At 39.8% G+C, this 12,495-nt stretch overlaps 1 protein-coding gene across 8 annotated transcripts in view; it reads left to right on the plus strand.

Moving 5' to 3' along the window:
- The window catches only part of DACH1 (dachshund family transcription factor 1), a 343,180-nt gene that overhangs the window by 307,560 nt on the left and 23,125 nt on the right, over positions 1 to 12,495 (plus strand). For all 8 annotated transcript variants that reach the window (XM_081003040.1, XM_081003036.1, XM_081003037.1 and 5 more), the window contains 2 exons: positions 3,159 to 3,302; positions 3,740 to 3,808. In XM_081003040.1, the coding sequence (XP_080859166.1) occupies positions 3,159 to 3,302; positions 3,740 to 3,808 (213 nt within the window). The remainder of the gene's footprint in view (positions 1 to 3,158; positions 3,303 to 3,739; positions 3,809 to 12,495) is intronic.

Consider the following 12,495-nt stretch of genomic DNA (forward strand, 5'->3'; position numbering starts at 1 on the left):
CAGATAAAGTTGCATGGAGAAGTCATCAGGAAATTTGGGGTTCACCAGTATGCTGATCGTGCCCAACTATTTCTCTGCAATATCTGATTCAGGAAAGGCACTGCATATCCTAAGCCAGTTCTTGGATGCACTCAATAAGCAAGCTGAAGTTACAAAATCCTGACAAGATGGAACAGCTCTGCCTGGGGTTGCACATTTTCTGAATGAGCAGGTGCATAGTTTAGGGACTGCTCATAGGTCCATCACTGTCAGTAGAGGCCCAGGTGAACACAGTAGCTAAGAATGCTCATTACCAGATTCAGTTGGTGTGGCATTCACAACTGTTGCTGGACAGGGATGACCTGGCCAAGTTGCCGTAGAGTAAAAACTTCCCAATTAGACTACCGTAATGTGCTATATAGGGACGTGGGTGGTGCTGTGGGTTAAACCCCAGAGCCTAGGACGCGCCGATCAGAAGGTTGGCGGGTTGAATCGCCTTGACGGGGTGAGCTCCCGTTGCTCAGTCCCTGCTCCTGCCAACCTAGCAGTTCGAAAGCACATCAAAGTGCAAATAGATAAATAGGCACTGCTCCAGCGGAAAGGTAAACGGCGTTTCCGTGCGCTGCTCTGGTTCGCCAGAAGCGGCTTAGTCATGCTGGCCACATGACCCAGAAGCTGTACGCCGGCTCCATCAGCCAATAAAGTGAGAGTGAGCGCCACAACCCCAGAGTCGGCCACGACTGGACCTAATGGTCAGGGGTCCCTTTACCTTTACCTTTAATGTGCTATGTTAGGCTGCCCTTGTGTCTGGTTTAGATGCTGCAGCTAGTGTGAAATGCAGCTATTAGGGTGCTTAGGACTCAGCTAAACAACTGCAAATAAAGCCTTTTAAGTGTGTTGTAATGTGCAAATATACAAATGTGACACCAGAGGACGACAGTGAGCTATGTCAAATTCAATGTATTTTTCAAAAAAAAAATTTTTTTTAAGCATTTTCACAGCGTTTTTTATATGTGTGTAGATTTCACCTCTCTGTGTTGAAAGAACTGCACTGGCTCCCTGTGAGCTAATGAGCCAGGTTTAAAGTTTTGCTGACATCTAAATTCTAACCAGCCTGGGACCAGGATATTTGGTGGACTGTTACAAACCAAGCTGATCTTCCAATGAGAACCTGCTGGTTGTTCCATGACCACAGGATTGTCACATGGTGGTAGCACAGAAGCAGGTCTTGAAGATGTAGAGACACCTCTACCTCTATGTTTACCAAAGAGAAGGGGAGAAATCTACTCCAGTGCTCTTAAAGTGTTATAACCAGATTATTATTTTTTTAAATGGAATTTATGATGCTAAAGTTTTCCCTCTTCTATTTTTAGAAATTGCTTGGGACCCCAGTTACCTTAGGCATATGGTAGTTCCACTTACTGATTCATATCAATAAGGTTCCCCTTCCCACCAATATTTCAAATAGCTACTAGGGTGCACCCAGTTACAACTGAAAGGCTAAATAGAGCTTTTCTCCTTAAATCGGTTTTGATGCTACTGTCCAAAGTATTATGAATATTATGATGATGCATGACCAAAGTAAGCAAACAACGCACCCCAAAAGTTAAAGTCTTTTGGCACCCTAACAGATCAGATCAATGAAGCCGCCTTCCAGGTAAATGTGTTAAGGATTGATATGTTGGGCTTATAAGCAAACAGCTGAGCTAATGAACTAGTAGTAAAACTTCATGTGCTTTGAACAGCACAGGAACCTTATATAGGGGCATATATACCCTAAGCTGCTTATGAGTTATACTTCATGACATGTTTACTTGTCTCATTTCCTTTGATTTCCATTCCTATCCTCTAATTAGTGACTGTTTTGACTGTAGACTCTGCTATGATTGTAGTAAAACTAGCATCGTATTTCTGAAGTGGTTAGGTGCATAGCAAAACATTACTTTCTGTGGCTGTGAAATCCACAGCCCTAGCTACAAAGGATAAGCTACAACAAACACATAATTCAGAAAGCAACCTACGCTTTCTATGTATTCATTTAGGTTGTTAACAGTGTGGTTATAATAAAACATTAAACCACAGAACTGCTCAAGGTGCTTCGACCTCACATTTGAAATATAATAAGAACTTTCTTTGTTTGCCGTATGAATGCTGTTTCTGGCATGGCAGGAATTGCATTCTGGCTTCACACACGTTCTTAAAATGGTTTTGCACCACAAGGACCTCCGAAGTCGGTGCATCTTTAAAAGAGCCCTTATTTTATAAATTCCATCTTCATTGCTGCACAACCATGCATCTGCCTGATGTTTGACTTGACAATGAGCACTGTCCTGCTGTAGATGTCAGCATGATGTACACTCGCCTCCTGCCTGCTAGAGGGAGGGCGGCAGAGGGCAAGGAAGGCAGCTAATGACACTTGCCCAAAGAGGAGGAGGATGAAGGTTGAAAGTGGAAAGTTAATAGGCTTGGGTACCTTGGAAGGAATTCAAACATGTCACAGCTGAAGAGGAATCTCTGAAAGATTACATGGGCTTGTTTATCCCAGTAGTTTATGCAGATCCAGGACAGAAAATCATCGTGAACTGGAATGCTTCCAGGAGTGAAGCAGCCTGTCACCTGAGCTCAACTCCATTGCAAACTCCACCTTGTGGAAGAGAAAAGAACAAGCAGCTATGAGCACGAAAGGAAATATTATTAACCTGCGAGGAGCTTGCATAATTGAGACACAAAAATGGCAAGCGTGTGAAAGTGTTTGGAAAGTCAGGTTCCAGATGAGATGTTCACATCAGGTGATGCTATGCAGTGTTTTGAAATTCGTAACACATTTGGGTTTTTAAACAAATCCTTTCTTTCCTGCTCATTAAAACTGCTTTAAGCCACGGACACCAACCCTAAAGAACTGGATTGGTGTTTCTGCTTGCATAGATTACAACTTTAGCAGAATGCCATGTAATAATATAATGTCAATCCAGGGAAGATATGGCTCATTATAACTTTTTTTTTCTGGTGTATAAAACTGGACCATGAAAATTGATCTAAGTGAACTATTAATAAATGATGAGTACATATATGTAATATTTTATATTTAGTATTGTCATAGCTATTAAGAATCTAAAGTAAATAAAGTGTTCAAGTCAAGGTTTTGGGGTTGAACTTGAATAGATTTTTTTCCATGACAGCAATAATTCAGAAAAGGTTAAAGAAGGAAAAGAAAGCCAAGAGGAAATTGCAGGAAGCACTTGAATTTGAAACAAAGAGACGAGAACAAGCGGAACAGACACTGAAACAGGCAGCTTCCACAGATAATCTCAGGGTCCTAAATGGTAAGAAGCCACCTTTTTGCATTTGTTAGACTAATGCATGGTTCAAGTAGTATGAAGGAGAAAGGTCATATTGGAAAGAGAGTTGGTAGTTAGTTCCTCTCAACTGCAATAGAGATAAAATAGCAAGCGGCTTTTCCTCTGTATTGCAATTTTTTATTTCTATATTATTGCGGGGAGGGGAATTAAACCCGATGATTTTATTACATTAAATGCTTTGAGATGTCAGCTCTCTGTTATTGACTCTGCTTTAAACATCTATTTCTCATTAATCTTGCTCATTGAAAAATTATTGTGCTGGCATCCAGTCATTGTTCAACATTAAAAACAGGGCAAAGGTTGATTGTATTGTAATTCAGGACTGGAGTAACAGGTTGTAAAAAGAGGGATTTGAGACTGAAGTGAAATATGTGCCAGCCTTACCTTTTTTGTGCTTTTAGACTCTCTGACCCCAGAGATAGAAGCTGACCGCAGTGGGGGCAGAACAGATGCTGAAAGGACAATACAAGGTAGGAATTTGCAAAAGGCTATAAATCTAGATCTTACTATATTAGTTTTTCCTCTGCTCTAGCCCGCTATTCAAGCATGCAGCCAACCATCTGGGCCACATCAAAACAAGTTCATACAAGGTCAAGTTCATCTGGCTTTTTTTTTTAATAGAAGAGAATTCATTTTGCACTGATAGATTTCCTTTAAATTAGCAGGTCATTTCTGTTTATATAATGCAATTAAAGATGAATAATTAATTTGCAGAACTGCATTTAGTGTGGCTAAGATGAATATATTTTTTAAGTGTTTGCCACCACAGCTTTATTAAAAAGACTGCTTTTTCAGTAAAGGTAGAAACAACAAAAACCTGACTTAACCAGGTAGGTAATCTTCAAGACAGAAACATTACAGCTCAATGACTGGTAAATACTTTGCAATTATCTCAAGGGAGGCAGGCAGAGTTTTTATGTAACAGATCCAAGGATATAAGCAACAAACTATGATCCTATACCTCAATAAGTGTCATTTAATTCATTAGTTCTTACATATAACTGATGGTACAACTGCACCCATATTTGCAAAATATTCCACGGCTAATTATTTTAAGAGATGGATAGATAAATACATTGATAGCAAACACACACAAAATTAATAAAGAGCAAATTCTGAAGGTTGCATTTATTTTATTCTATTTGTGGTTGCTGATGTGCTTACATGAATACTGAGCAGCAAAAAATAGCATTTATTTTCAATTTTAAATGAAGGTACATTCTTCAAAGACAAGACTAAAATGATTAGCTGAAGTAATCTCTCTGAGATGCCTTTCGTTTGCATTTTAAAGTCAATCACTCTAAAAATTTCATTTGCTGTCTTTTAGTCTGCTATTGAATCTCATATCCTAGCTCCTCTAAGGTGTTTTGCCTGCCATTGTACTATAGGAAAATATTCAAAAAGATAATAAGCAACACATTTATTAAATGCATGTCAAAAAAGAGGGTACAGGAAGCTTATTTTCACACACCAGGAAACTCAACCCAAGAGATGCCATGAATTATTTTGTGAGGTGTGAACTCAATAAAGAAGCAGCGACAGTACTTAGGTAATGAGTAATCACTGATCGGACTATGTAGACTACAAAATCTGAAGTGGGCATAACTTCACTACCTGCTCGTCTACCTAATTGGTGTCTTATTGCCTGAATTCCAGAAAATTTATAAATAACTATATTAGCTCAATGACTCTTCATTTTTTAAAATTCTATTACGTCTGAATGCTCAAAGGACATTATTATTATTATTATTATTATTATTATTATTATTATTATTATATTTATTCCCCCTCCCATCTGGCTGGGTTTCCTCAGCCACTCTGGGCCGCTTACAACATATATAAAAAAACATAATAAAACATCAAACATTAAAAACTTCCCAATATAGGGCTGCCTTCAGATGTCTTCTAAAAGTTGTGTATTCCTTTATCTCCTTGACATATGAAGGGAGGACGTTCCTCAGGGAGAGAATATCTCATGAACTTTGTTTCTTGTTCTCCTGTTCCAGGAAAAAAAAAAAAAAAGTTTGGCCACATTTCAACAAAGAATTAAACATATTGAAACCCATTGACCCCAATTCAGAGAGTGTTAGTCATTCTTTGATCCCACTGAAATCAGAAGGAATTAACTTTTCTCAGTGATTCAGGTGGAACTTAAGCACAAATAACATGCTTTGGTTGTAACTCTTGTGTTTGACTAAGAGTTTTTAAAAATGTCTAAAATACATACAGCAGTTTTGAATTCCCCGTTTAGTTATCTTTCCTCTCTGTGTGATGCTCCCTACCTGAAGCCATCTTCACAGCCAACCCCTAAGCATGTTACTTCAGGACCAAATTCAGAGTGGTGTAGTGGTATCTCTGACTAGTACAGAGCAGACAGCCTTGGATTTAAATCCTCATTGGGCCATGAAGCCAACTAGTTGGGCCATTCATTATCTCTAAGACTAATCCACCTCACATGGGGCCATTGTGAGGATAAGAGGGAGAACCATATGCACTTTGACAACCAGCATCAATGAATATGATACTCTCCAACCTTTGACATTTGAAGGATGCTTGGGAGATACCTGACCACATCAGATAGATTTGAAAATGACCTCCTGCCTTCTCTAGGTTATTATAATCTAGGAGGCTAGGTAGGAAAGAGCTTCCATCGTCTCTTTGTCATAAATATATTCAGCATGGAATAATGGGACATATATGTTATTTCTCTTGGCTACACATAAATCAGAGTGCTGATAGGACAGCTGCCTATTTACCAAGAGTCATTAATCTTTTGGTTCTGAAATACTGAGTGTGTTAGAGAAGCCTGTCAAAATGAAGGAGGCTTTTCCTCACCAGTAGGTCTTAAAGATTAGGGGAGTTCACAGGGAAGAAAATGCTCCTTCAGACACTAAAGGCCTAGGTTTGAGTGATTTAAAGTTCGTGTTCAACCCCTTCAAGCAGTTGCGAACAGCTAGCCAGTGCAAATAAGCTGAGGCAAAGCGGGTTTGATATGATGCCTGGGTCCAGTTCCTGTCTGGAAACAGGCTGCTGTGTTGCGCTGTACTTGCTGATTCTAGAGATTGCCCCATAAAGAGCACAGAACAATAAATCAAAAGAGGATGTGTCGACGCTTTCGTCGCATTAGGATTACGTTTGACTGTAGCTATCCTCCTGCAAATTTCATTTCAACGGGTACATATAGAGCATTACTTAATGTGCCACCCCTTATAGGCAATTGATTGGCTACTGTGAGATATAGGATACTTGACTAGTTATTTTTTGGGTCTGACCCTGCAGGGATCATCTTATGTACTTAACAGGCCACTGCAGCATTTTGATTTTTGCATTTTCTAATAGCCTGGAAGTTTAAATCCTATTGAGCATTCGTACTGAAGTTGATGGGACGCAGGTGGCGCTGTGGGTTAAACCACAGAGCCTAGGACTTGCCGATCAGAAGGTCGGCGGTTCGAATCCTCGCGACGGGGTGAGCTCCCGTTGCTCGGTCCCTGCTCCTGCCAACCTAGCAGTTCGAAAGCACGTCAAAGTGCAAGTAGGTACCGCTCCGGCGGGAAGGTAAATGGCATTTCCGTACACTGCTCTGGTTCGCCAGAAGCGGCTTAGTCATGCTGGCCACATGACCCGGAAGCTGTACGCTGGCTCCCTCGGCCAATAAAGCGAGATGAGCGCCGCAACCCCAGAGTCGGTCACGACTGTACCTAATGGTCAGGGGTCCCTTTACCTTTTACTGAACTTGATGCAAGCAGTGACGTGTGCAGTTCTAATTTCTACAACATCGTATAACAGGCAAAGGAAGCATCTCCTTCCATAATGGCTGATTAGATGGCGTATAAAAAGGTCACTGCCCTTTGTTGGTAGATGGCACCATGCAAATTGTCAACCTCATGTCTGGGGACATACCCAGATACTAGCATAATGACACCAACTATAGCAACCTGGCCAGGAATAGACTCTTTCCTCCAAATCCTAGGAGCTGGGAAAATAAATATATACAGAGGGGAGGTTCTGTAACCCTGAAGTCAGGTGATACAACCAAGTAATGTTTCTGAAGCCTCTGTGCTTCAGAACCTTAATCTAGAAGTTGGGCATTTTCGTTAAAGATTGACCAATCATTTTTTTACTTTTCATTTTAATTTTTTTAGTGGTATCCTATGTTTTATTGTACCTGCATATATTATTGTACGCTACCTTGATATTTTTTATGAGTGTGTGGTTTATAAATACTTCAGTAAAAAAAAAAGATGGGGGAACTACTAATTTCAGGAGACTTGGTGTTTCTGACATTCTTCTCCTCCAGTTGTTCTACTTCTGCACTACACTGAGCCATGGTCTGGCTTAGCATGTTGTCCAGACTTGGGCTTGTGGCTTATCTTTCCTAGACCTAGACAAACCATGAGCTGTAAACCATAGGACAATATTATATTACAGCTCATGTTTTGGTCTGGGGAGAACTAAACCATGAACACAGATTTGGACAACATGCTAAGCCAAACCATGGGTTAGCTCAGTGCAGAGCAGCAGCAGAATCACTGGAGAAGTATCAAGGCAGCTACAATATCCTCTCTGGGAGCCTGGGCATTCCTTGTTCACCCTAAGTCAATATTACTTAGCATTACAGTGTTACCTCAGGTTAAGAACTTAATTCATTCTGGAGGTCCATTCTTAACCTGAAACTGTTCTTAACCTGAAGCACCACTTTAGCTAATGGGGCCTCCCGCTGCCGCCACCGTGCGATTTCTGTTCTCATCCTGAAGCAAAGTTCTTAATCCAAGGTACTATTTCTGGGTTAGCAGAGTCTGTAACCTGAAGTGTCTGTCACCTGAGGTACCACTATATATGTCACTGAAAGCTAAGAATACTGAAGAATTTAAGTGGTGTCATTTAATTCATATTACATCAAATTTCAGTTATTTGGCCCACAAATTAACCCCTGACAGAGGTTTTCTCTTTGTCCCAACCACATGAGAAGGAGTGGAAAGCATATAGCTTGGCCAACTTTTGCCAACTTCAGTGAATCAAGGAGTTTAGGTGTACGTACTGTACTATTCCTGGTACAAGGTGGAGGAGAGGACTATGTTTTAGACAGGTTGGTTAGAAGCTGTTAACAGGCGGTAGAGGTTTATACCAAACTTTGCCAGGAGCTTCCACTAACAGACATAAGAATTGCTCAAATAAATCTTCAGCCACTTGACTGAAAGAGTAAACGGAATTGTTTTCTAAACGGATTTGCAGTCCTTTTAATCTATTATTAAACAAGTCTAATGAGTATAATAGTCTGAGTAAATGAGCATTTGTTTGTGTGCAATTCTTCTGCAACATACTTGTCTTATAGTTGAAAGCTTCCCTCTCCTTCCTTTTAAAATAAATAAATTAATAAAACTGACAGTGATATTTATATTGTACAAAGAAACATACTCTAGTTTTGAAAAAGAAAAAGTTTATACGGAACAAATATGCTTAGCAAACCTGACAACCGACAGCCTTTATAATCACACATAGGCTGCCTGATAGCTGCTCAGTTCGGATTGTCTTATTACATCTCTTATTTGGAGAAAACGCATAGTATTCACAACCTAAGTAAGGAGTCTCTCTATCTTCATGGCAGCAACCTTGTTATACAAGCAAAACTTAGCCATCTCACAGAGAAAGCTGGAGATCTTAGCATTCAAATGTTATTTCAAAATAAAGGCAAGTTACTATCAAACTGTGTGTTCCTGTGTACTTGGCTTGACCAGTGTATCAGAGCTGCAGCAATAGCCTTCCGTCAGCATCACTTGTCAAGAGTGGGAGGACCAAGGTGGTGGCAAGGTCTGGGATTCATGTGCCCACCAGTGCAGCAAATCTGGCCCTCCTACACCAGTATGCCAGTGCAGTTCCAACCTTGCCCTGAACCTCCCAACTCCTGGTAAGCTGCAGTGATTCCACTGCCTGGAGGCTATTAGTGAAACTCTACCCTACCCTGATGCGCTTCATTTCCAAAAACTAGTACTTAGGGGGTGTAACAGCACCCCTAGTGGCCATTCACTTTCAGGAGGACCTCTCCTATCACCAAAAAGCAGCAGCCAGCCACCAGGATGAATGGATGGCTGCTTCAATCATTTGTGGAGCTGTAATTTTTTTAGCCCCACTGAATTCAGTGACTTTATTTTCTGAGTATGCATGGATAGGATTCCACTGCGAGTCCTTTGATATAACAAATAGTCATCTATCAGAGAGAGCTGAAATGCAAATAATTTGAAGGATCAACCATCCCACTCTAAAGTGGCCATGCTCATACATTCTTAACAACTTTCGAAGCGCAATAATTCACATCAGATTCCATACCTCAAGTGCAAAGATGCAAAAAGAGAACAGGTGAGCTGAATTGTAAGTATCCCCCCTTTAATCAAAACAACAACAGTCATTGATTAATTAATGTATAAAATATTTGTAGACCACCCCTCATAAAATAAAATCAGGGTAGTGTACAACAAAATTTATATATATATATATATATATATATATATATATATACACACACACACACACACACACACACACACACAGAGTGGTACCTCCGGTTGCGGACGGGATCCGTTCCGGAGCTCCGGTGGGATCCTGAGATGAAACACTTCTGGGTTTGCCGCTTTCGCAACCCGAAGCTTACGCTACCCCAGGGTAACATAAGCCGAGGTGCTACTGTGTGTGTGTGTGTGTGTGTGTGTGTATACACACACTTTTACTATGATACTATGTTAATATGATACATACTTTTAATATGATGCAGGCCATCATTCTTTGCATACCATTTTCAAATGAAAAGTCAGAACAAGCTAATGCTAATATGAGGTGTGGGGTTTTTTTTAAAAAAAAAATGAGGTGGCAATTATATAATGAACTATGAGTTTATCAAAGGGAAGGTAAGAGAGTACATTTAACAAAATGTTACTCTGAACTCAGATTTTTAATGATTTGACTCCCTGCTTTGATGGATATTAGGACTCTGGGAAAAGAGGATTTATAAGGCCATAAAATGTAGATGAGACAAACAGTAACACTCATTCTTAGTTTCCTTTGCTTCCCTCTCTCTTTTTTTTTAAATGATATTTATTGAGAATTTAAAATTACAGAAAGAAAAAGGAAAAAGCAAGAAAAAAGAAAAGGAAAAAAGGTATACAAAAAAGAGATTAAACAATATAAGTCAGTAAAAACAAAAGTCAAAAAACAAAAAAAACAAAACACACAATACATCAGAATAAAAACAAAACAAAAATAAACAAAAAATTTAAAAGCAAATCCAATATTCCCAAATCCTTATCTTTCATTAACTTGTTTCATCGACCTCCTCACACCTCCCTTTTTTGTATTCTAGTTATTAATTATCTCAGCAAATCCTTTCCATCTTTCACAATATTCTGTCATTAAATTACCTTAATCTATTTTAACCTTATCTTACCATAAAAACCCTAAAGCTTAAAACTTAAATCTTATTTATACCTAATTCTTTAACAAAACATATTTATACATAATTCTTTTTAACATTTCTACTAAAGCCAAATAGTTTCATTCCAACATTTTTCTAATACTCATTAATTTTACAATAATTTTCTAAATGAATTTTTAAAACTTTCTTCCAATCTTCATCCGTCATCTCTTCTTCCTGGTCTCGGGTTTTGTCAGTCCTTTCTGTTGCATCCATCTAGTCCATCAACCTGGTGACCTTCTATCCGAGGCTCTTAAGTCTTTTCCATGTCCCTTCTGCAGGTCTTCTTCATGTTTACACCTGCACTTTACTTTATCTTCTGCTGATCTTATTCTTAATTTCCTTCCTTTCTCTCGAGGAGACTCCAACTTGACAATATCTTTATCCCTTCTCGACAAGTCAGCACATTCTCCATAGTCGACACTGAAATCCAAAAGATATTTAAAGGCTTGTTTCAAAGTCCCTCCAAGATTGAGGGCCCCCACAACTCCGAACTCCCCCTGGCCCAAAGCCAGATCCGAAAAGTCAAAACATCCCTGCATAGGGGGGTCTATCCAACTTCCCATCTCCAGACCAAACAGTACTCCATCTCTCCAAATCTGACTTTCTCCAGGTTCAGTCGTCAAAGACAGCAACTTATGTTCCTGCAAGGCAGCAGCTCTCTCCATTTCTGGTACTTGAGGTTCAGCAACTACCTCCTCCTTTATCTTCTTCACCACTTGCTCTGTCAAAGCACATTCCTGGATTGATTCCTGAGTGGTTACTATATAAGTATTCACTGTTTGTCCAAAATTTCCAACTGCAACAGTCATCAAATCCATATTCTCATGTACAGTGGTGCCTCGCAAGATTAAATTAATCCGTTCCGCGAGTCTCTTCGTCTTGCGGTTTTTTCGTCTTGCGAAGCACGGCTATTAACGGCTTAGCGGCTTTAAGAAAAAGGAAACAAACTCGCAAGAACTCGCAAGACGCTTCGTCTTGCGAAGCAAGCCCATAGGGAAATTCGTCTTGCGGAACGACTCAAAAAACGGAAAACTCTTTCGTCTTGCGCGTTTTTCGTCTTGCGAGGCATTCGTCTTGCGAGGTACCACTGTAGCTGTTCCAGTAAAGCACTTGTCTTGCAAAAAGCAAGCACTAAAGCTTCTTCTGGGCACATTCTTGTTCAAGGTCGGTGTCTAGTTCCCACGATCTTTTATCTCTACAGCTGTAGAATTCCCCAGATCGACTCCAGCAACAGTTTCACAAGCTCCCTCTAGAGGAAACAATTTCTATTTGTATCCATCTTTTTAAAAGCAGATTCTAGCAACAAAGTTCCTTTCATTTCCCAGATATTTCGTTCCTTTTAAATGCAAAAGGGAACATTGGAATCAATATGTTTCTCTTTTTTAACTATCTGTCAAAAACGTTTTGTCCACAGTCAATGAACTTCCCCAAAGTGTCTGTCTCTGACACCCCGCTCCCAGGATCAAGACGGTGGAAATTTATCTTTCTTTATTCTCTCTTCTGCAGGTTTAAACAGTCTAAAAAGATTCCCCCCTCTTCTCCTGCTTCCAAGGGGGGTTTAGTGATTTTAACTGATGGAAATTTAGTCCTTTACAAATGACTTTCCAGACTCTAGCTTGCAATGTCTTTGCTTCAATCTATTTACAAAAGCGGAAGGCAGACTTCCTGTTTATACCTTCCCGCTTCAGTGCC

The sequence above is a fragment of the Podarcis pityusensis genome, assembly GCF_964106645.2.
Source record: "Podarcis pityusensis genome assembly, chromosome: 4".
Classification (NCBI taxonomy): domain Eukaryota; kingdom Metazoa; phylum Chordata; class Lepidosauria; order Squamata; family Lacertidae; genus Podarcis; species Podarcis pityusensis.